We start from the raw sequence: 26,591 nt of genomic DNA on the forward strand, positions 1-26,591 counted from the left end.
GGTGTCAACAGCTAAAAAGGGGGTAGCGCAATCGCCCGTTCTTTTTTTCCATTGTGAGTACCCTATCTCAAGAAGTAATGCTACGTGCTGGTTGAAATTTGGAATATATGTGAATCCATACGTAAACAGGCTTTGGTTCAATTTTGACGCCAATCGCTCCAAGAGGTGTTGATTTTTTTTTTTTTTTTTGCGAATAAAAATAGCTTTATTAATGCAACAATAAGAAAGATAAATCGTAATAGATTGTCGTCTGCGTATTTCTCGTGATTTTAATTGTATGGAAATGATCGGAAATATTATCTCAATGATTTAAAATTTTTAACTGTTGCCATCTTATATTTGTTAACAAATAAAATATTTGTAATTAATTCAAGCAAGGCTTTTAAAATAACTTTCAATTTTCGCTCTTTGCTTTGCTTTTGCAATAATTCAGACATTGGGATGGTCGTCAAGTTTTTGCATGTGTAATTTTGTTTTTGTTGGGAATATTGCTTCCTCGTCAAGCATGGGGAGGGATCAGAAAAAAAGAAAAAAGAAAAATATAGAAGAAAGTTTCGTGATGGCCACAACATACTAGTCTTTTTCTGTGGTGGCGTTAAGAGAAAATTCTCTGCTTTTTATCTTTCTCTCTAGAAAATTTTCAACATTGCTTCCTGAAAAATGCAATTGCAGGCATTGGCGGACCAGGCCCGGATCTATAAACTTTGAGTCCCGTACAACAATAGCTGTAGGGCCTCTCCCCAGAGGCCAGTAGTGTTTATTTGCAACGTTCATATGCTTAAGTTCTAGTTCTTTTTTTTTTTTTTTTTCAATTTCTTGGGCCGCTGGGCCAATTTCAGGAAGTGACCCCCCCCCCCCCCTACTGCGGAGTTCTGCGGGTACGCAGATCCGGGCCTGAGCGCAATTAACGGTACGCGGGTTAAGTGGCCACATGGGACCCCGTACCCAGTGATGTCATTGGGCAAAAGTTTGACTTACGAATACGTTTAGAGTTAGTAGATATCTCAAACTGAAACGAGTTTTTTGCGCATGCATGGTCTCGACTTCGCGCATACACACGCAACGTATTATCTGCTGAAAGGATCCTCCCTCCCGTATTCCAAAGATTATATTTAATGATTCTCTAAATTTATGCAAAAACGGAATTCATAAACCACTGGTTGAATTTTTTGATTTTAAGTAGACGTTTCTTCACTTGTATCAAATCAGTCTCTATCAAAAAAAAAAAAGTAGCACTAAAAGTGTAGCACAATCAAAACGTGTGAATTCTGATCTTTTATAGTCTTTATAAATAAAATTTTAAATTGAATTTTGTAATAAAAAATTAAATCTATCCGTTGTTCCGAATATAATTTCAACAATTAAGACGCTCATTTGCCAGGCCTGTACGGAAAGTGTCAGGCACCTCTCAAAGCGTTTTTAAGGCCTACCCAAACATTTTATCATATCAGTATTGGGACACATGGACGCCCCAAATTTAAATTTTTGGGAGAGAGGAAATTGAATTTGCCAAATGGAAAACCACATTTTACCAAATTATAACGAGTTGATGTGTGTATCACATGACTTCCTTTACTCTAATTTAATGTCATTTTCTCATTATTGGCAGTTTTAATGTGATTCAATACTTTACTCTCTAAATATCACCAACAATGGCCAAATTGAAACCAGATTTAAAAAAAAATGTCAAATTTGTCTTCAAGTTAGTGACAAAACTTAGCGACCAAAAGACTGGCGATATATCGCCAAGTGTCCGCCAAATTATAACACCACGTGAGCTTACATCGAAATTAACAATGATTTCCCCCCAAAAAGGGGCAAAACACCCCCTTTGGAGCCTCCGAATGCAACCAAAAAGGGAGGTGCACAACTAGACCCCACTATGAGTCTAAGTTCCAAATTTCAACTTTCTAGGACATTCCGTTCTTGAGTTATGCGACATACATACACACATACTTACGTACATACAGACGTCACGAGAAAACTCGTTGTAATTAACTCGAGGATCGTCAAAATAGATGTTTCGGGTGTTTGTACGTTCCTAGACATATATCCACGTGTGGTTGGGTTGAAAAATAAACTCAACATTCATTCGGGGGTGGGCAAAATGGTAATTAAGGCCGATTTTTGAGTGAAAATGTTTTCGCGAATACAATACTTCCTTTTTACTTTCTTCTGTATCTAATATATAGAAGAAAGTATTGGATTCGTGCAAATTTTCGAATTTCGAATTTTGACGGAATCGAACATTTTGAGGTGCGCTGAGTCCATTTCGACTATTTTTGGAAAATGTCTGTCTGTCTGTGTGTATGTGTGTGTGAGTATGTATGTGTGTGTGTGTGTGTCACGTCTGTGTGTGACCAGTTTTTTGTGGCCGCTCTACAGCAAAAACTACCGCATGAAATCGAACGAAATTTGGTACACATATGTGCCCCTATGTGAACTTGTGCTCATTGGTTTTTGGCGCGAATTCCTCCAAGGGGGGTGGAGCAATGGGACGTTTTTTGAGTTACGCGTGCTTGCTATTCCTCAGGAAGTAACTGGCGGAATCAAACAAAATTTGGTCAATATGTTGCCATTAACAGGAACAGATGCTGATTCAATTTTGGTGTCAATAACTCAAACGGGGGTTGAGCTATAGAACGTTTTTTTTGTCGTCAATTGTGACTGCTGTATCTCAAGAAATAATGAACGGAATGAAAGAAAAATTTATCGGCAAGTAGCCCTTAGTGGGTATAAGAGCTGATTTTATTTTGGTGTCAACAGCTAAAAAGGGGGTAGCGCAATCGGCCGTTCTTTTTTTCCATTGTGAGTGCCCTATCTCAAGAAGTAATGCTGCGTTCTGGTTGAAATTTGGAATATATGTGAATCCATACGTAAACAGGCTTTGGTTCAATTTTGACGCCAATCGCCCAGAGGTGTTGATTTTTTTTTTTTTTTTTTGAGCAATCACGATTGCTTATTGCTTTCATTTGACTGTTTTTGGCGTCCTATCATTTTATTTTCCCTCCGCCACCCTCCGCACCATCACCGTGGACTGGCTCATCACGATGCTGCTCCTCTAGCGAAAGCCGTCTCCAGGTTTCATCCATGTTAGAAACTGAAGTGAAGAGAGGTCCAATTGAATGATAGATGTGTGCACGAGAAATCGTTAGAACACTGAAAAATAAAATTAAAATCAGTTGGAGTTTAAAAATGGTGCTGTAATGCACAAAATGTTTTTGGCTCTGTAGTTTTCTGGTAGTTTAGCAAAATAAATGTCTTTTTTATGAAGAAAAGGTGAACTTCTTGGATTCTAGCACCACGCATTAAGTAATGCAGTCCTGATAAAATAACTCATTGTTAGAATTTGAGTTTGTATTCAACATAATTTTGGCGTCCGTGACAGGACTTTGTGGATGCTTCTAAAGGAGCTTACGCGGCGTGCGTCTACGTTCGATCAATAGTGGAAAATGAAGTTAAAATATATCTGGTTAGGGCTAAATCTAGAGTAGCTCCACTAAAACCACTGAGTATCCCTCGGTTAGAGCTCATGGCTTGCTGCATAGGTGCTAGACTTTTGAATTCTGTACTAAAAGCACTCGATTTTCCGAATTTTAAAATCTCACTTTGGTCGGATTCAAGTGTTGCTCTTTGGTGGATAAAACGTCAGGAAAATTGGTCAGTTTTTGTTAGTAATAGAGTGAAAGAAATCAGGGAATTGACTCAACCTGAGTTGTGGAAACATGTTTCTGGGAAAATGAATATAGCTGATGTATTGTCACGCGGATGCAGTCCTAGACAATTTCTTGACTCCAAATGGTGGGAAGGACCGACCTGGTTGAAGTTGGCACCAGAAATGTGGCCACCAAGTGAAGTAGATTGTGAGCCCAAAGAAGTCGACGTGGAAAGAAAGAGAATAAAAATTACCACTATTGATTTGAACCAGGACGCGCCGTTTTGGCCTCCAATAAAGATTTCTAGTTATGAGAAGTTCATAAATGTGTTCGGATGGGTTTTGAGATTTGTAAACAATTGTAGAAAAGCTGATAAATGCAAAGACTCTGAGCTAACTATATCTGAAATTGAAAATTCTGAAAAATGTTTAATTCTTTTAGTGCAAAACTTTTACTTTTCAGAAGAAAAGGTATTAAATGGTATCCATGTTTTTAAAGATCATGACGGCATATTAAAAGTTGTTACTAAGATCACTTGTAGAGAAGATAATAAGTCGTTTTTGAATCCTATTTTGTTGCCAGATAAATGTGAATTGTCGAGACTCTTGATTGAGTCCATTCATCGAAAATATTGTCATGCGGATGTTCTAATGATGTTATGTATCCTGAGGGAAAAATTTTGGATTTTGAAGGCACGTAAAACTGTAAAAAATGTTTTGAATGATTGTGTAAAATGTAAACGTTTTAAAACGAAGTCTTTAATGAGCGAACCATCACCTTTACCACCAGACCGTGTGGCAGATTCAGTTGCGTTCGAAGTGGTTGGAATTGATTTAGCCGGACCACTTTTCCTGAAATCCGGTGAAAAGGTTTGGATCGCCTTGTTTACTTGTGCAGTATATCGCGCAATTCACCTAGAGTTAGTGGGTTCTTTATCTTCTGATGCTTTTTTGTTAGCACTTAGGCGTTTTATAGCTAGACGCGGAAGACCTAGCACTATTTATTCGGACAATGGGACTAACTTTAGGGGTACACATAATGAATTTTCGAAGCTAGATTGGGCTAAAATTTTAAGGGAAACTTCTAGACCAAAGATTTTCTGGAAATTTATCATCCCCCACCGCCGCATGGTGGGGAGGCTGGTGGGAGAGGTTGGTTCGTGTTGTTAAAGACTTACTAAAACGAACTCTTGGCAAATCAGTACTGAATCATGATGAGCTGAACACATTAATATGTGATTGTGAATTAGTCATTAATTCAAGGCCTCTAACATATGTGTCGGAAAACCCTCAGGAGTTGATTCCTCTCACACCTGCAATGTTCCTTATTGAAAACCGTAGTTCTGATGTTACAGATATTGATCATGTGGATTTGCAAAGTCTAAGAAGGAGAATAAGATATAGATATAAGCTGTTCAATGATTTAAGACAGCGTTTCAGAAAAGAATATTTAGGCCAATTAATTCAAAAACACAATGAGAAGCCAACCCGAGAGCCAAGAGTTGGCGAAATTGTTTTAATTGGCGACGATAATAAAAAACGCGTGTTTTGGCCTTTGGCGAAAATTATTGAATTGATTCCTGGACGAGATAAAAGGGTTCGCGCTGTTAGGCTCAAAACTCAAAATGGGATTTTTGTTCGTCCAGTGGAACGTGTTTACCCATTGGAGATACGTACTGATGATGAGGCGGTTGCAATTTCCGACAAAGCCATGAGTGTGATGGAATCAAATCCTAAGGAAGGTGTTCAGAAGACTTCTGTTAAAAAGTGTTATCCTGATATTGTTCTGGAAAAATATACCAGATCTGGAAGGTGTGTGAAAGTACCAAAAAGACTGGATCTTTTAAATAATGAGTGTTACATGTTTGAGACCCTTCCCAGAGTCTCAAAGGGGGGAGGTATGTTAGAAACTGAAGTGAAGAGAGGTCCAATTGAATGATAGATGTGTGCACGAGAAATCGTTAGAACACTGAAAAATAAAATTAAAATCAGTTGGAGTTTAAAAATGGTGCTGTATAAGTCCTGATAAAATAACTCATTGTTAGAATTTGAGTTTGTATTCAACAATCCATGTCCTACACACACGCGCATACATACACAACTATACACACACACACAAACATATACACACACACATACACATACACACACATACACACAACTACCCACACATTCATGCCTGCACACAGACACAAACACATATGCCTACACACGCATACACATACCCCCCCCCCACACACATTCATACACACAACTACTCACACACTTATGCCAGCACACAGACATAAACACACGTACCTACACACACATACACATAACCCCTACACACAAATACATACCCCCACACACAAACACACGCCTACATACACACACTCGTGATTGTGAGAAACATAATTTGAATTCAAGATGTCAAAATTCAAATTTTTTTTTTTTTTTTTTTTTTTGCGAATAAAAATAGCTTATGCAACAATAAGAAAGATAAATCGTGATAGATTGTCGTCTGCGTATTTCTCGTGATTTTAATTGTATGGAAATGATCAAAAATATTATCTCAATGATTTAAAATTTTTAACTGTTGCCATCTTATGTTTGTTAACAAATAAAATATTTGTAATTAATTCAAGCTTGACCTTTTTAAAATAACTTTCAATTTTCTCTCTTTGCTTTGCTTTTGCAATAATTCAGACATTCGCAACTCCAACGAACTATAGGGGGCACTGAAGTCACTGTCTAATGGCGGACTTAGTTTTCTTTTCAGTTGATTGACCATTATTTCTTTTCACTTATCGAATTCTGTAATCTTACTACCATTTTATTCCACTCATGATAAAAATTAAAAATGGTTTAACTAAAAACGCGAAATCTCGCCAAGGCTACTTTGCTCGCACTATACTAAAACTATAACCCTAAACAAATTTGGCGAAACCTTTCAGCTGAGAATAAAAGGAATAAAGTAAATTTTTTCTCGGTTATTCATTTTGTTCTACGATAATATATTCAAGAAAATATTTTGCATACTGTCCATTCCAACTAAATGCTGCTGTAAAATATGGTAAGTTTAATTAATTTAAGATTAAAAAAAACCCCATATTCTTACAAATTCATACAAAACAATAAAATTTTTTACCTTGTATAACGTTATCCAAGTTTGTTAATCCAGAATTTTCGCTTTCACCAATTATTAAGGAAATACTGAAAACTAACATTATTTTGAGAAGCTGGAGAATACTACTGAGGGACGAACTAATTTCTGTAGCTGAAAGCAAACTAAGACACATTGATTGCGTTAATAAATACTCAGAACAAACTGCCTGTGTTTACGTCAACAGACACACGTGGAACGCAACGTGGCAATGTTTTAGTTTCATTTGCAGTTTTGTAAATCACCGCAAGGTAGCGTATTCGAGCGCTGGAGTTCCGAATTGGGATGGTCGTCAAGTTTTTGCATGTGTAATTTTGTTTTTGTTGGGAATATTGCTTCCTCGTCAAGCATGGGGAGGGATCAGGAATAAAAAGAAAAATATAGAAGAAAGTTTCGTGATGGCCACAACATACTAGTTTGTAAAAGGAAGTAAAAAGGTAATGCACTTAACTAATGGGACACTTGGGCCTTTAAAAATTGCAATATTGCAATTATATCTCCAAATTTGCCGAATTTCAGACAAAATTTGCCGAATAAGGATTTTTTTTTTTTCGGAGGGTATGATGGCTACTCATCGGGACCCCTGATTGAGGCCCCTTTCAAATTCTATGTCGGGTGAAATGAACCTGCATCCCTCCCCCTCACTCCCCTCTCCACTCATAAGAATCATACCCAGTTTCCGAAATCCAAGTTAAGGACTGATTAGGGTCTTTTTAAGCATCTTTTTAAGTACAATTTTTCAATCTTTTCGTACTCAAAGCTGATCTTTACTTAGCTGGTCTCAAAAACACCAGAATTCTGAGATCAAGCATTCTATTTTTTTTTTTTTTTTTTTTTGAAAAATTGACAGCTAATTGATTACTTATTTCGGGAAATAAAAAAAATTGTTAATTTTTTTTATCTTTCAGTGTTTTAGAGGGCACCTTTGATGTGCTTCAAAATCGGTTATCTACTTTATGCATTGATTCTGCAGCATAATTAGAGGCGGCCAATACAAAAAAAAATTGATCCATTCTATAGCATTGTTCATCACTGATTACAGTTTTCTAACGAAAACATAAAGCGCTATTATCAGACACAGCAGTTTTATAAAAAAAATCATTTATATAACTATCCCGGATCCGGACCTACAATTTCCTACTCTAGACCTTTCTAAAATGATGAGATTGTCAACAAAGCTGAAGTACACTAGAGATCAGTGTTGCCAGATTGGGGGAAATTTCCCCATTTTGGGGAAATCTGGTGCTCTCTGGGGAAATGGGTTTTGAGGGAAATTCTTTGGGGAAAAATTTTTTCCTAGGGGAAAACCTGGGGAAAAAAAACCTCGGGAAAAAAGATTTTTTTTCGTATTTAAATTCGCGTCAAGAAGTAGTGGGAACATTGTTTGTATCAAACAGCGTTGGGTTAGCTTTGCTCAACTTTATGGAATTCGCATTTCGCATAATGTGGAATATTATGCTATGAAATTCGCATTAATGTTCTGCGTGAGTAACTAGTTGATACGTGAAACAGGTAAAAATAAGTGTGATGAAGAGTGTTCTTGGATAAATATATACAAAAATCATAGTTTAAATGTACATACAAAAGTATGTACATTTAAAACTTTTACTACTTTTACTACTCTAGAAGCAGAGTAGTAAAAATGCGAGTAGAAAAAAAAATTTGGTTATTTCTTATCTCTCGGTCAGGCGCTTGTATTTATGACTAGTAGCACTCGCACGGCTTTGCCCGTAGTAGAAAATTAAAAGGTCTTTTGGTCCCCATGTATATTTACAAATAATGCATGACGAATTTCTCGCCAATTGGCTTGACCACGTTAAATTTTACGGTTCCACGTTATGATAACTTGGTAATTTGCTCGTCCATCTTATGATAATTTTGCTCAGGAAAATGTTCTTAAAATTGGAATATAAAAAGAACAAAATTAAATTTTCAAAAAATCGCTTAAACCCAAACAGCACAAATCGTCCCAAAATCGTAGAAGTAATGTAACATCAACGTGATCACATGTACCGAAATCCTCTTAAATTCGTAGAGAACTGGTTGATAAAACAGCAAAATGTCCGCACAGCACAGCGATTTTACGTGAAATCGCTGTTGATATGATATGACTTTCAACATTTTTGGGAGCAATTATCAACGTTTTTTGGATGCTTACAAAATATCAACGGTATTTCTATTTTGGTTATATTGTTCTCTGGAGGAGTTTTCAACGGATTTTAGAGGTTAAATAGATTTATCTACTAATATTAGATGAACTAACAACCTGTTTCAGATGATTTATCAACGATTTTCTCATGTGTTTGTGTCACAAAATATATACATAAATTGCATCTTGGTAGGTTACCAATAATTTATAGCCTGTTTGCACACTTTTTGAAAGTCTTAAAATCTTTTTTACCCTCAAAAATTTTAAAATATACTTAAGATTTTTTAAAAAATCATTTGAATGAAATTTAAATTTGGAATATAACTCAATAAAATAATTAAGAAAGACAAGAAAATGAAATAATTTTTAAATTAATTTCAAATATAAATAAATATGTATATTTTATTTAAATAATTTAAGAAAATAACTATTTCTAGCGTTTTAAAAAAGTAATTTTAAAGATTTAAGACTTCCAAGAAACATGTAAGTAATTGATGAATCATTGATAACCTATTTTGTGTTCATATTTAAGTAGACAATAAACCATTTCTTTTGTATGCACAATTCACAAATTTTATTCCAGCAACAATCTGAATAAACAAACAAAATAATAATAGTAATAACATGAGAACTTTTAATTCAGAGCTATCTCTACGTCGTTTCTACGATCCGAACATTGTTTCTTGAATTTAGAAAATATAATTTTAAAAAACTTAAAAAGCAGGCAATTACTTACTTCACGTTAATACAAGAAATCGCTAATTCTTTTACACACTCACGCTCGCAACAATACACAACCCGACAACTGACAACGTGGAAACATACTACAGTCAGTAAATAGCCATTTTTCTAAACTGAAATTGTTGCGCATGAGCAGATTAAACAGTTTTCAGACATGTAAAAACTCGTCAAAATGATTACAAAAATTAGAGATACGCTATATACTATAAATGTAAACTTTCAAACATATTTTGGATTTATTTTGAAACCTGTGCCAATTTCGTACTTTTGTCAACCATATTTGGAAAAGCCCAACTACGTGAGGAAATCGACATCGCGTCGATATCCGTTTGTGATATGTCATGAGTTTTGCACCAGTTCAACGACATAACAACGAATATTGGAAGGTCTGTGCTGTCTGGGAAGGTGCACACCCCTATGCTACAAACTAATTCTTTGCCAAATTTCATGAAAATCAGCCGAACGGTCTTGGCGCTATAAAGATCCTGACAGACAGAAAGAGATCCAAACAGAGAGACATCCAGACAGAGAGACTTTCAGCTTTATTATTAGTAAAGATGAAGAAAGATAAAGATAAAGACAAAAAAAAAGCGAAAATATGAAGAAAAAAAAAGTTGGGGAATTTTATAAGAAAATTTGGCTATTTGGGGAAAAAAAAATTTCAAGAGACAAAAAATATTAGAGGAAGTCGATTCATTTTATGAAAATATTAGTGGAAAAATAATTTTTGCATTTGGGGAATTTTGGTAGAAAACATCGGTTTTTGGGGAAAAGTTGGAAGGGAATTGGGGAAATCTGGATTTGACCATCTGGCAACACTGAACTAGATGAGAAAAATGTGAAAAAAAAAAGAAAAAGAATTGCAGTTATTGCCTTTTGCCTTTTCCTCTACACTGTGCTACTACTGTGGGCAGGTAAAGGGTAGTAACTGCAAATTTTTCTTTTCTTTCTTTTTTTTTTTTTTTTTTTGCATTTTTGCGTTTCTTTAAAGGTTTTGAAAACTCATTTCTGCAGATACTGCCGTTTACCTACCTGACTCCAATCAAAGGAAGAGAAAGATTCTGTCCAACGGATTGCATGGAATTTTCAGACGTCCAGATAAGACGAATCTATGTGAATAAGGGGGGAAAGTAAAAATTTGATACGCGTATTCCGCTCATTTGAATGAGACTCTGCTTCTGCAAAAGCTGACATTGGTAAAAAATAATAGATTCATTCATTTCCGACTGTAAAACGGATGTTTGTCTTTCCATACAATCCGTGGTCAGACAGTAGTCACGTTTAAGTCACGTGACTATCATTGAGCTGGCATAGTCGATTTTTTTTTCCACTATTAAAACTAACTCTATAAATAAGTTTTTCTTTTTTGCGTTTGGCATCTTGTTTATCTGTGTATATGCGCGCATTGTTTAATTTCTGTAATCGTAAGGTTGAAACTTTTATAACGAATATAATATATTCTTTTAGCAACTTGTCCGTCCAAAATGCGGTGAGAAACTGCCTTTCTTAAAAGTGAGAGAGGTAAAGTTATTTTATTTCTTCAAATTTTATACTGTGAGTCAGCTTTCAAACATTTTTTGAATAATTTGACGTAAACGTTTAAACTATTTGGCTATTCTCATTCTATGAAAACGGAGGTACGAAGTAAGATTTGGTCAATCATTCATACATATCTATCATAGAATCTGCATACTTCGTATTAAAATATAAAAATGATAGATCAAATTATGAACACCTTGACATACCTGACCTAAGCGACCTCTTTTTGCAGTTTCAAATTTTTATTTTAGAATACCTACAGTTTTTCTTTAAAAACTTTTAGTCATTATTGAAAGTCCAACAGTCGTTTCATAAGGGAGGGGACAAAGAGTTTTTGCTCAATGTAAATTTTATCGGAAAACAACAAAATCCACTCCCACTTAAACATTGATTTTTAAAAGCTGGGGGAGGGAGCAGTTAACCGCGACCCTCGAAAAATGACTCCAACCGATGGGTGATTCAGGGCATATTTTCCCCCTTCCAAAACTCAGAAATTTTCGCTTTTTGACCATAAAATAGAACTAAAGTTAGCCATATTCCCCTCCCTGAAATTACAGAATATCCCCCTCTAAAATTTTTATCTGGCTATGCCACTGGATAGTTTGTCATGCTAAGCAGTTATTGAGATCTGAGTTATGCTATTGCAGGTATAAAGTAAGTTGACAAAGCAAATTGTTAGAATGTATGGTGCAACACAAAATGCTGAAATTATCAAATAGCATTGTTATTTTTCTTTCTCCCCCTTAAAATTTTAATCCTTTTCATTGGTGCTGTTCTTGAAAAAAACTGTTTGGGAAAATCACCTTAGAATTGAACTAGAAGAATCGGTGGTTTGAAGCCAACTGATATTATTTCACTTACAATTTTACTTTTAAAAAGCCAAACGCTTCGAGGAACAGACTCCCCTGTGCTACAAACAATAGCACTGTTTTTCATGCATAAATCTTGCACAAGAGCCTTCTCCCCCCCCCCCCCCCCTGCCAACGCATACACTTCAGTGTGTTTGAATTTTAAACGCTAGAGTTAGAATTTGTTTCATTTAATTAGGAAATTCAGAAGCGTTCAATGGCCAATGAAATTCTTTAGATCTTTTTTAGGGCATTTTCTTTTTTTATGAGCTCTCTCTTGGGGAATATTTGTATTTTATGGGGTTGTGCCCTGACTCTAGTGGGATGAGCACCCTTGCAAAATTCATTTTGTGCTAAGATGATTTTTTTTCTTCTAAAAATGATTATTTATTTATTTATTATTATTATTATTATTTTTTTGAAACTGCATGGCACAATTGATGATGCCAATTTAGAACTACTAATACAAGTTGACAAGCTTCAGTGGCAAAGATTGTGGGCATTGCTTCTGGTAGAGAATTATTTTCTAGGATAAGAGGTTTAATCTCATGTGGCCTAGTGGTTAAAACCACTATCTTTTATCCAGTCACTTTATGACAAAATTCTCAAATCATTAGTCAACAGTTCCTTTCATGATGAATCTGAACTTGCAACCTTTATTGGTTCCTGCACAGGAACCAATAAAGGTATTTTTGTAAAGGTACCTATTTTGTTATTCCATGGTATTTTTGACATTATGTAGAGTCCGTAACGTGACCTTTTTTTGCCATAACTTTTTAATTTACCGTTTGATTTGCAAATTATTTTATTTTGAGCTGGTGTGTTGGTAGAAAAAGATCAAACTAAAATAATATGCTAATCAAACAGTAAATTAAAAAGTTATGGCGAAAAAGGTCACGTTAAGGACTCTACATAAATGTCAAAAATACCGTGGAATGCCCACGGTCGGTGATTCATTTTATCACATGATAAAACAGAACACAGGGTCAGTGCTAAGCATTTGCCACTGCTCCAAATGCAATTCAGGGGCAGAAATTTTTAAAATAAGATACTAGTTCAAAGGACCAGTAACTGCAAAATTTTACTGGTCCGTAGACACCTTTAGTGGTTTTTTCTTGCATGCTGGTTTTAAATAATGAAACATTTAGGGGAAATGGCACAGCCAAATAAAACTTTACTCTACTGGTCCCATGGACCGCTGCAATTTGTATTCTGCTGGTCCAATGGATGTTTTTGTTGTCCCGGACACAGGGTTGTTTGGTTTAATCCAAATAGTTTTTTTTTGAAAATCTTCATTGTTTTCTCCCAAATGCGTACATAAATTTTATATATTATTCAGGCCCGTGTCCAGGATTTCATAAAAGGAGGGGTTGAAACTTTTTGCCTTTGTAACTTACGTTGTCAAAGGAAAACTGAATGCGTGTTGAATAGTTCATTTTAGTTTGATAACTAGGCTTTTTTTTTTATACGTTTTGTGTTTTTTTTAATGAAATCTTATTTGTACAGTTGAACATTTTGTAAAAGCACACATATTTCTTTTATGCCACCTAATGCTAGTTTTTCTTTCTTTTTTTTTCTTTTGTTTTTCCATCAAATAACATTGAACAGGAATTTAATGAAAATAAAAATTTTATTTAAAAGAAATTGCTGTTTCGCATAGAAACACTTTTCTAATGTGTGAAACGACTAATTCATCCAACACTAAAGGTGTACCATAAAAAAACCTAACAGTAAGCAAAGTAACCATTTTCCCTGTCCCTAAGTTTTTTTTTGGGGGGGGGGGGCTACGTCATTGTCTAATCTTCTTTTAAATAATTTTCCCCTGCATGCTTACAGCATTGCCGGACTCTTCAGCCATTCCTCCGTCGTTAATTTTTTCAAGTACTTAGAAGCGAAGGGGCTTGGGAATCCTACAATTGAGGAAAATGCTTATTGTTAAGCATGGGGAAATACTAAAGAGGGTGAATACTGTATCAGAGTTTAACTCTAAAATTAATTAAAACTTAAAATACAGTTTGGAAAATCGTTTAATGATTCATTGATTTTTTTTCTTTCAATGGGAGGGGTTTAACCCCTAAAACCCTCCCCTTGGACGCGGCTCTGATATTATTGCAAAGAGTAAAATCTAATTGATGCAAAGTAACTGGCAAAGCTTTATAGATAAATTACTGATTTAATAAATTTAGAAACTTATATTTTTTAAGGTAATGCAAATTTGCTAGATTTTCTTTTGTTTTTTCTTTTTTTTTAATCAGTGCAACTTTACTATTAGTACATCTTTATGCAAGGCAGACCAACTAAGTTTTTCTAAAATTACACGGAGAAAAAATCTAAGTAGCTCTTTTTTTATTAATTCAATTATCATTATTTTTCAGTCTTTTGTGTTTCAAAATAGTCCAAAAAGCATATTTCAACTAAAATTTCATTTACTACATAATTTGCTTGATTATTTAAGATTTATTATGAGATTATGAAAACATATATGTAACTCAGTTCTCTTATAAAAAAGAAAAATAATGTCAAATTTTCACCTTTCAAAGAACTTTTTTTAATTCTCCAATATAATAAAAGAAGTCTCATGTATAAATCATAAAAAAATCAATAAACTTTAATTTTTATCAATCTCCATAAGTAAAATACTTAAAAAGAGTATTTTCAAACTAAGGCTTTTACATTTTTTTTCCCTTGGATAAAAAAATTGTATTCCTAAATGCAACCAGAAGAAATCAAAATCAAAATCATAATGGTTTTTTAAAACCTACTTGTCCTGTTTCTATAATTGCTGTCACTGATACATTAGGTAAATAGATTGCATGATTTGTAACTTTTTTCAAATTAAACAAAATATGTGTTGATCTTTTGATTTTTAAAGTTCTGTAATGTACAGAACTTGTGATTCATTTGCAGATACTGCAAAATACTTTCCATGTTTAAGAATGTGTGATTTTAAATTTAGTTTTATTTTTTTACTAGTGGTACCCGCACGGCTTTGCCCGTAATAGAAAATTAAACGGTCTTTCGTTTCGCCTGTATATTTACAAGTAATGTATAGTGAATTGTCTCACCAATTGGCTTGTGCCCATGGTGTTCCACGTTATGATAATTTCGTAATTTACTCGTCCATCTTATAATTTTGCTCAGGAAAATGTACTTAAATTTGGAATAGAAAAAGGACCACATCAAATTTTTGAAAAATCGCTTTGAGGTACACACCCCCATACTACAAACTAATTTTGTGCCAAATTTCATGAAAATCGGCCGAGCAGTCTAGGCGCTATGCGCGTCACAGAGATCCGGACAGAGACTTTCAGCTTTATTATTAGTAAAGATTTATCGTAGATAGCTATGAGGAAATTAGAAATTTACAAGAATTTATTCTTGGTTATTTGTAATTAATAACTTCTGAACAATCACAGTAAATTCTTTCTTTGATTATTTATACGGAGGCTCATTTTCGGACCGTTTTTTATAATAGCTAAAGATTTTCAAACAATATTCTCCTATAGAAATCTCTATGTATGCAGAAATAAAATTACATGATTTTACTCTTAATTATTTTATTAATTACAAAGAAATTAGGTAGATATATGAACATTAAACACTTTTTAACAATTAATTGATATAATCTTTATGATTTTCCTAAAGTATATTTTTTTCTTTGCAAAATGTAATAAAAACCAAACAAACCTGGTTTAAACCAAAACACTTTTTTTTTTTGGTTTTTTCAAAAAAAAAAACTTTTTTTACCAACCCTGCCCGGACCAGCTGACTACTGTTAATTTCGAGTCCTGGATGAATTCATTAATTGGGCGGAAGCGACCTATTTGGCGAAAGTATTGGAAAATGGGAAAAGTCTCTGAAATTTCCACAAAACGAAAAAAAAAAGAAACTCGATGTCTTGTACATTGCTATTAAGTATTTATTCAACAAAAGTATATACTGCATATTTAAAATATAAGCACTTGCATTCTATATTTTTTTAAAATTATTACTTGAGTTTCTGATTGAAGTTTTCTAAAAAAATTATAAAATTCAAAATTAAAATTTATTGAAATTAAGTTTGGGCTAAGATCTTTAGAATTTGACAAAGACTTTTAAAATTTCTCTAATTTGCTGACTACCAATTTTAAATTCCAAATGCAGACCCTGCTACAAATATTTGAATTTATAGATTTAAATGATATTGTTTAATTCTTATTATAGGTTCTAATTAGAAACTTTCCACCATGGTGACATACCATGATGTCATGAAGAAGTTAAAAAGTCAGGATATATATACGTTTCTTGATGAAATACAGGTAACAGTTTTTCACTGCATTGAGCATTTCTTTCTAAATCGATAATGACTAATTTATTTTCGGAACAAATCTGATATACCCCCCTCTTGGCGACTTTTTCCTGTTGGCGCCAAAAAAGCGTCGCCAAGAAAACTATGTATGACGTCATATGTCATACATCGTTCTTAGCGATGCTTTTTTAGCGCCAACAGGAAAAATTCAAATTATGTCATTAATTATTTAATGAAATTAATGCATTAATTTTTTTCCGTTGTTTCTCCGGGATACGAGCCCTCGGTCTCATAGTACTTTCGTAATGAGACCCCTGCCTCGGTCTCATTACGAAAGTACTATGAGACCTCGGGCTCGCCAGGACCTCGGTCCGTTATCCCTCCGACTTTTAATATACATCACAGTCGGATATAAGTCACAGATCTCCTCCGTTCTGTATACAATAAAGTCACAGATTTTATGTGAAATTAACACCATTTTTGTGCTACAAAAATGCCAACCAGACCAAAATACAAACTACCAGAAACACACTAAAAACACAATAATTCAAAATATGTTCACTTACCTAACCTCTTTATTTTCAATTAGTTTAAATATAAAAAATCTATTTAGGACTCCGGTACGTCCAAACGTTGGACGACCTGACGAAAAAGAAAAAGAAGATTCATTCAAAAATTTCAATTGATACATTTGGACAACATCACAAACCGAACTCATAATTAAAATAGAAAATTCAACTAAATTAACATTAAAAAACAACAAAAAAAAGAATACTCTAAAATAAAGTTTGAATTGAAACTTTATTTTAGAGTATTCAACTTAAAATCTCCCTAAGAGCGAAACATATGAGCACCTACCTCCTACCACACATACACGTGCAAAAAGAGACTTAGAGAAACTACTTTCCAGCGTTCAAGTTGCAAAACCAGGGTTGCCAAGTTATCGCCTTATTGGCGATTTTCGTATCGAGCGAAAAATTAAAATCTCGCCAAGAGGGGGGCATATCAGAGGAGAGCCTTATTTTCTTAGCTTTGTATGGAGTAAAATCTCCTCTAATTAGCAGACATTTTTTTTCAAGTTGCAGTCTCTTAATATAGAGAATGAATAGCGGCAGTTCCAGATTTTCAAAATTTTACAGATTTAGTGATGAACAGAACTATAATATATTTTTATGTGCCTCTTTGGATCGTTTTAAGGCCTCCTATGATCATAGAAGCCCCTAGCAATTGAGATATTTTCAACGTGTTAAATGTGTCATTGAATAGAAAACAATCCAAATCAGGGCTAGAAAAATCATTATAATTTTACATGCCTTGCCAGGCATGTTTGTCTAAAAGATACATGCCCAGTTTTCCTTATTGTATATCAATAAAAGCATTTGAATTTGTTGTACAGCATTAATCAAAAACAAATTTTTTTTATATAAATCATTAAAAAAAATAATTTGAATAAATAGTACAGAATAAACCGTCGTTAAATTCAACAAAATGTAAATTATATAATGGGAAGGATTGCTTCCACGCAAACCAGAAGCAGCAAACCACCTTAGCAGTAGGGCTTGTAAATTTTGAGCTCCAAGTAAGGATACGGTAATTTTTCAATAAAATATGAAATAATAAAGTTTTAGGAAAAGATATTTGATCAAAAAATTACATGCCCGGCCGGGCATGTAAGGGTAAAAGATTCATGCTCAATTGGAATTTTTACTTGCCCCGGTCATGTCGGGCAGTATAATTTTCGAGCCCTGGTTCAAATAACAGATAGTTATTGGAAACAAAAAGTTTCTTTTTTGAGTGATTTAATAAAATTTTCTATAATCTAACCTAACTATGTGCAAAATGGTTACATTTGTAAAGAATTTTGCCTTTTACTCCCTTTACCCTTTTTTACCTGCAAATCGTTTGATTTTGAAATTTGCAAAATTTGGCATTGTAATTATTTAACTTTATGAAAAATGAAAAATAGTAATTGTGGAATATATGTTTATGTAGTAATAATACCTCGTTTTTACAAAACAAAATGATTTTATGAATTTCTTTAAAACATCACCATCATTTTAGAAATAAAGTTACACTTGATTAAACATAATCTTATTTTATGACTTATATTGAAATTTTTCAGCTGCTTCTTAAAGAAACACCTAGCTGCTCAGAAATATCTAACATTCTTAGAGGCATTTATCATTTCATCAAAGATGAAGAAGCTTGTGCTAAATTTGGGGGAAACTGCACTTTTGATTTCATTCCTTGCATCAACTTATGTGTGGATTACTTACTGAATCACTTTGCCTGTGATGAACTTCTTACAAATCAGTTTGCTAACATATTATATTATTTCATTCGAAATTTCCTCAGCGCTGTAAGTATATTTTTTTCTTTAATTTTCTTTAAATAATCTTAAATTCAAATTGTTCCCAAGTAAAATCATAATGTTATTTCACAGAGGCACTCCGAGTAAAATCATAATGTTGTACATCCGACAAAAGTCGGATTTTTTTTGACGGATGTCTTTACATTCATGAGCTCACATTTTATACACTGAAAAAGACGTTCCTTGTAACACAGAAACACGTGACTGCAGTGTTCCTGCATATTTGTGCTTTTAACTTTGTTTTATTTGCTTTAAAAATTATTTACGTTTATCGGACTAGAACTATAATAGATTGATGCAGTTAATTTTAATTTCAATTTGATTAATCGCAACTTTTATTTATTTGTTTATTGTTCATTTTTAAAATAACTTTTTTGTAAAGTTTTTGACACAAATTTTTTAAGTAGTGTGTAGTTAAATTTCCCCTGGAATTTTGTTTTAAAATCGATTATATGGCCATGGAGGTCTATACTACTGCTCCAATAAGTTTAAATTCATCGCATGTATGTCGTTGGTTCTTCTTAAAACGTAATCGGTAACTCGGTTCTCGGCCGAGTATTGAAGGCCGGGTACTCTGTACATGTCTATATGAGTGTTCTTGGTTTGTTCTATTATGTTCCAGTACTTTTATGTCATATTTATACAGAAGCCCCTCATTATACAGGGTCCATTATGAAAGTAATGAGCATAATGTTATTGTGACGCGACGATAGATGGCAGCACGGTAAAACCGGCTGGGAAATGTGGTGCGGGATATGCCCTTTCAATGCATCCAGTCGTCAGTTGCTTTCGAGCAGTGTGAGCGGAGATAAGTGCCTCCGCTTGAAGTATGTTTTCAACTTTTGTAACATAACGCAATGGAGCGTTCGCTTGAACAACGATACGCCATAAAGTTTTGCTTTATGGCGTGTCATTGTTCATTCTTCTCCGTGAGGTTTGGAAAAAATGCAACCGAAACATTCCAGATGCTGCAAGAAGCCTTCAAGGACGATTGCATTACAAGATCACAGTCTGGGAAGTGGCACAAGACATTCAAAGAGAGCCAGGAGGAGATCGCCGATGAACTCCGTTATGGATGTCCCCCCCCCCCCCCCGGTGATCCCTCACCACCTTACAGTCCCTACTTTGCTTCATGTGACTTCTTTTTGTTTCCGCCACTCGAGAGAGAAAGAGAAGAAAAGAAAACATTGGGGAACCTTGGGAAACATCCAACACCATGTTACAACGTTCCTGAGAGGCATTCCCTTGGAAGAGTTTCAGGGTGCTTTTCAGGCGTAGCAAACACGTCTCCGCAAGTGTATTGATGCTGGAGGAATGTATTTTGAAGAATATTGAACATTTGTACAAATTACGATCAATAAATATATTTTGCCAGTAAATGCTCATTACTTTCATAATGGACCCTGTATATGGCTCCTTGTTATATCGCTCATTCTGATATCTCGCTTCTTCTGTCTTCCGGAATATTAAAACCTTAAAAAACCTTGCTTTAAGTTTAAAACCATTTATAAAAACATATGGTATTATTCAGAAAAGTTCTCTTTCTTTATTTTTACTATGAACAAAACGAAGATGGCTTCTATTCTGAATTTGCTGGAAAAGCTGTGGCAATTCCTATCATCCAGATATACATAAGGCAGCGTATTTTAGTTTAAGATATAGTTAGGTAATTACTTGACATTTTCTTTTGTATTGATACTAAGGCTTTTAAAACTGAGTGGGAGACAGCAAACAGATATGATACTGGCCCAAGTAGAGGAAAACATACACCCTTCTCTGATTGCCTTTTAGTACAGAAAACATTTGTGCTTGGTTGCGCAAATCGGGATTTGTATCAAAGAAAGGAAGAATGACCTGGACAGGGGAAAGAGTTTTCTAGAAACAATATGCTTACTTCTACTTTTCACATCCTTTCTACAGCAAATCGAAAAGATTAGAAAGTTGATTCGAATAAGGGGGTGTTGGAATTCTCTCGTGGCTCTATCTTGTGATAGCTAAGAAAGATAGTCATTATTTCAGGGTTTAAGCTGGATTCAAAAGTTCTTTAGCATAAAAGCTAAAACTGTAGGAAAAGTTTTAGCAAAATGCCAAAATTTTACAAATACAAATATGACGACCAGCAACAGGCTCTGGGTCCAGCTAAGCTGCTCCTAGTCAGCTTATAAGTCCTCAATGAAGATCAATGGCCCTCTTAAAGCTATACACCCCCTTGCTCATTACCGCCTCTTCCGGTAATCTGTTCCAAGTACCCACAACCCAAGTACTTTTTCCTAATTTAAGGTTAGCCTGAGATTTGAATAGCTTAAAACCATGACCCCTCGTCCTGCTTTCTATGCAAAAATTTAACCCATTAACATTGCTTATTTTGATGAATTTAAACAAGTGAATCATGTCCCTCTGACTCTCCTTTGCTCCAGGCTATACATATTAAACCTATTAAGTCTGCTATCATAGTCTAAATCTGAAAGGGAAGGGGGCGATTGAGGCAATTCCCCCCCCCCCCCCCCAAAGCTTGTAAATTCAAAAAATTTGCAGAAGAAGACTACCAAACCTCCCCCCCATCACAAAAAAATATTCGACAACTATTTTTATGGCTTTAATTCCAAAAATTTTCCAGGGGAGGGTCCCTGAACGCCCTTTCTCAAATGTAACCAAAGATCATCAAAAACTTTGAATTTTAGGAGTTTGAATTACAAAAAAATTGCCGAGGAAGATTCCTTGAATCTCATTTCTTTACCTAATGTTATCAAAGTCAACCTGCAATTACGTTTGTAAGGCTCCAATTCCAAACAACTTCCGCGGGAAGACTACAAAACCTCACCTTTTCCTAACATGACAAAAAAGATCTTAAACTATGTTTTTGTAACTTAAATATCAATACATTTCAGAGGGAAAGTTTTGAACCTCATGCCTTTGCCCAGTGTTGCCAGATGGTCAAATCCAGATTTCCCCAATTCCCTTCCAACTTTTCTACAAAAAGGGATGTTTTCTATCAAAATTCCCCAAATTCAAAAATAACTTTTCCACTTATATTTTCTTAAAATGAATCCACTTCCTTTAATATTTTTGTCTATTGAAATTTTTTTTTCTCCCCAAATAGCCAAATTTTCTTATACAATTCCCTACTTTTTTTTTCCTCCCATTTTTGCTTTTTTTTTTGTCTTCTTTATCTTTCTTTATTTTTATCTTTACTAATAATAAAGCCGAAAGTCTCTCTGTCTGGATATCTCTCTGTCTGTCAGGATCTCTGTGAGGCGCATAGCGCCTAAACCGTTCCACTGATTTTCATGAAGTTTGGCACAAAATTAGTTTGTATCATAGGAATGTGCACCTTGAAGCGATTTTTCGAAAATTCTATTTTGTTCTTTTTCTATTCCAATTTTAAGAACATTTTCCCAAGCAAAATTATCATAAGATGGACGAGTAAATTACCAAGGTATCATAACGTGGAACCGTAAGGTGGGCATGCCAATTGGCGAGATTCATCATGCATTATTTGTAAATATACAGGGGAACCAAAACACCTTTTAATTTTCTACTGCAGGCAAAGCCATGCGGGTGCCGCTAGTCATAAATACAAGCGCCTGACTGAAATATAAGAAATAGCCAAATGATTTTTTTTTCTACTTGCATTTACTACTCAGCTTCTGTATGTACATTCAAACTGATTTTTGTATATATTTATCCAAGAACATTCTTCATCACACTTATTTGTACCTGTTTCACGTATCAACTAGTTTCTCACGCAGAACATTAATGCGAATTCCGTAGCATAATATTCCACATAATGCGAAATGCGAATTACATAAAATTGAGCAAAGCTAAACCAACACTGTTTGATACAAACAATGTAACTACTACTTCTTGTCGTGAATCTAAATATGAAAAAAATTCTTTTTTCCCCCAAGGTTTTTTCTTTTCCCAGGTTTTCCCCAAGAAAAAAATTTTTCCCCAAAGAATTCCCCTCAAAACTCATTTCCCCAAAATTTCCCCAGAGAGCACCGGATTTCCCCAAAATGGGGAAATTTCCCCCAATCTGGCAACACTGCCTTCGCCTAGTGTCTTTAAAGAGGCCTCTCAATTGTGTTTTTGAAGCTGCAATATCAAACTCTTGAGGGACAGCTCCTGACCCCATGAAACTCTTAATGCTACCAAAGATGGCCAACAACAGCATTTTCCAGGCTTTAATTTCGAGCAATATTCGGTCTAAAGGTTTAAACCCTGTTCCTTCCCCCAACGTCATAAAAGATGACACATAACTGCCTTTTCAGGACTCTATATCGAAACACTTCTGGGTAAAAGTTTTGCACCCCATGTCTTTTGCTACGTCATAAATGGTGGCCTTCAATTGCATTTCTGGGGTAAAGCCCCCAAACCCCCTTGGCTTTAGCATCATTAAAAATATCAAAAGTTGCGTTTTTGGAGCTCTAATATCATAAAATGACTAGGGAGAATTCCTGAACCTCATCCTTTCCATTCAAGTCACCAAAGATGGCAAACTGTATTTTCAAAGATTATGTCCTCAAATTTCTAAAATTTTCCAGAGAGGGACTTCCAAACCTCCCTTCTTCCTATTATCCACCACAGAGCGTTTAAAAATGCGTTCCTAACAGAAATTTTCGGGGAGAGCTCGCAAACACTCCTACTTTTGTGCAAATAATAAATAGCTCAATCAACAAACAAATCCAACTGCAGTTGGCTTTCTATTTAACGACTTTCAAGGGTCCACAAAATATTGTCCTTAAGTGGAATGCATCCTTAAACAGAACGCTTCTAGAACTACAGTGGAGCATCCTGGACCGTCGTCTTTAAACAAAGAACATTGTTAAATAGAGCATCGTTAAACAGAAAGCCAACTGTATTTTCAAATTTTAGTTCTAAATGCAATTATGTTCGGTACGAAAACTAGTAAAAAAGGGGGGGGGGGGAGTAGAATTTATTGAGAATTTAAATGGCTTCTGAAATAGATCTATTGGTAAACCCAAGCATTCTGTTGGCTTTGTTACTTACAATGCTGCACTGTTGACTAAACTTGAAATCCTGATTTATTAAGAAACCCAGATCAATAACGTTTTCTGCCTGACTAATGACCAAACCTTGTAAATAATAACTCGTATGCTTATTTCCATGACCTAAGTGTAACACTTGACATTTCCTTTCATTAACTACCATACCACCCACTTAGTAATATGATCTAAATCCTTTTGAAGCTGACAATAAAATCCTTGTTTCATCTATGACATCTTTAAAGGAATAAATACAGCAGCTATTTTTTTAAGGTAAAATAAATAAAGAAAACTACATGTTTGGTTTTTAGAACGTTGCACTCCCCTCCTCCTAATAATGCAGTTCTTGCAGGGGACATAATGCAGGAAGACTAAGTATTGTTGAACTTAATAGTTCAGTTGAACTCTGTTCATATGACCACAGTTAATACGAACTAACAGTTAAAACAAACATTTTATAAACTAAGTTTGGTTTGCTATTTAACTACATTAATAATTTCACTCTTAATACACAGAATGAAATGAAAGTTTTGGGTAAGACGAACAAAACTTCTTTCCCCTTTACGGAAAATTTTACATACCATTATTTTTCTCCAATTGTTTGTGCCGTTGTAGAAGCTGTGCTCTGAAGCATTTGTCAAATCTCTTTCAACAGAGAATAAAGCTAGCACACCTGTTTACCTTTAGAAAGGACAGCATGCTTAGGGATAAAATCCTTCGGGTATTACCACCTGTTCTCCCCAATCAGTCACCTTTCTTTGAACGTGTGATTTAAGTATCGCAAAACGGATTCGCACAATGAAAATAATCATCCCACTATTTTAGGCTCTTCCATTTCGTCTGTCCTAGAACATTGATAAAGCCAGGATAAGGCAAGTTATTTCATGTTTTAAATCAGCTTAGCTTTTTCTGGTTCATGCAAGAAAAATATCAATAGTATCTATCGTGACAATCGTAAGTTTCTTGTAAATCAAAATATGCTTGTATTAGTAATCTTTCAAAAACTAATGATGGCGAGGCAACCATAAAAAGCCATCAATTATATAGTAACAAGTTTATAATAGAAACCTTGTTTAAAATGAACATTCAGATTTTTCTTTCCCATTTTACAAGTTCACAGCAGTTAAGAATAACGGCTAATACGAACAAATGTGTGAATTTTTAGCATTTCGTATGAACTGAATTCAACTGTAATTTTTAAATCTTGGCTTAAGATTTAAAAAAGATTTAAGTTGACTATCGCCATGCTGCTTCCTCTCTTACATCATACATTGTTTATTTTTCTTTTAAATTAATTTATTTTTTGTTTGAGCAAAAAAGCGAAAATGCTTTGCTTTATTTTCGCAATTGAGATAGTGTTTTCGCATTTTGCGAAAAATGTGACCGAAGCGAAAACCCTGCTTTATTTGCCATTTAATGTTTATAAATTCTGGTGCTGAAAAATTTACTTAAATTTCAATCTTGTTTAAATTTTAATGCATGTGATTGTACGTTCGTTAATTATGTTAAAAACATTCCAAAATCATGTCCGTGAAAAAAGAATGCTAATTCACTTGTATGTTGGATGGATAATTATTTTTTATTACCTCGGTTATATTGCTTTTTCGAATATGTCCCCTGAAAAGCGCGATATAATGAGGGATTACTGTAATTATTTTATAGATTGATGTTAATATAGAGTTTTCTATAATCTCTAGTATTAACCTCATTGTTTTTCTTGCAGTTGTTGGAATTCATGAGATCTCTTGTTTGCTTATATTGCTTCTAAGAAACTTGATTTCTTTTCAGGAGCTATATTCAGAGGCTTTGTCTCTTGCTGATATTTTGAAGAATTTTATTACTCATCCTGACAATAATGCTTCTGACAAATCTACTTATACGCAAAATATAAACATTTTATTTTGGAATGAAGCACTAGAAAAAGAAAAGAGGAGTCAGTCTGACCTAGATGCAAGTTTAAGTCTACGGATTAAATCTGTTGAATTTTTAATACTACAAGCAAAATTGCCTGATGTAAATGAGAAGGTAGTCTTAATGGTCTATAGATATATTCGTGATAACAAAAATATTGATTTTGAAAAGCTGTTCAACTTTTTAAAGAAGCTTTGGTCAGAAAGTTACAATAAAGATTATTCTTCTGCCGACAGAGCGCCTTATGTGAAAATTATTTATTCTTGGCTTGAAGTTCTTTTGAAGCACATAAATGGTACAAAATATTTGGAACTATTTGTTTTGTGGTTTGAAGATTTATCCAGTTTTAACTCCAAAAGAAATCAAAACCAGTTCTTTTTGACTACAATTGATGCTTTAAAATTGTTTTTGCAGTTTTTCTCCTTAAAAAACTGTACAAAAGTTTCAAAATCAGCTTTATCAAAATATGAGAAAACATTTAATAATCTCAAAGATTTTGACAGTGAAAAGTATGAATTATTTTTACATGTTTGCAATTTTTTCAATTTGAATTTTGTGGCAAATGTTAAAAGCATATGTACATCACAGAGCAAATTTATAAAAACTTTGAAATCAAACTTACAGTTCTGCATTGTGTTTGTGAAGTATTACTTAAGCATGTCATTTAAGGAAAGAAAATCTAAATCACATTCATCTTTAAATTATAAGATTCAGCTCTCTCATTGTTTGATAAATTTGTTTCAAACCCTGCTCAAGACTGAACCAGGTAATTATAAGTTTTATTTTTAAGTAGCTTGAAATTGAAATTTTTTCATAATTAGTTATAGTACTTTGTTATTCTAGATACTGCACATAAAAAACATTTACTATCAACTGCCCAAAGCTTCATTGAGTATTCTTTAGAACAGTTCAAATCAGATGGAAATGAAGAAAAAAGTCTG

The 26,591-nt window shown here is 34.2% G+C and overlaps 1 protein-coding gene across 1 annotated transcript in view; it reads left to right on the forward strand.

The window, feature by feature from the left end:
- LOC129235139 (uncharacterized) overlaps positions 1-26,591 on the forward strand; it is a 117,094-nt gene that overhangs the window by 15,543 nt on the left and 74,960 nt on the right. The window contains exon 2 of the mRNA XM_054868830.1: positions 18,485-18,721. Within this exon, the coding sequence (XP_054724805.1) occupies positions 18,485-18,721 (237 nt within the window). The remainder of the gene's footprint in view (positions 1-18,484; positions 18,722-26,591) is intronic.

The sequence above is a fragment of the Uloborus diversus genome, chromosome 2 (genome assembly GCF_026930045.1).
Source record: "Uloborus diversus isolate 005 chromosome 2, Udiv.v.3.1, whole genome shotgun sequence".
NCBI lineage: Eukaryota > Metazoa > Arthropoda > Arachnida > Araneae > Uloboridae > Uloborus > Uloborus diversus.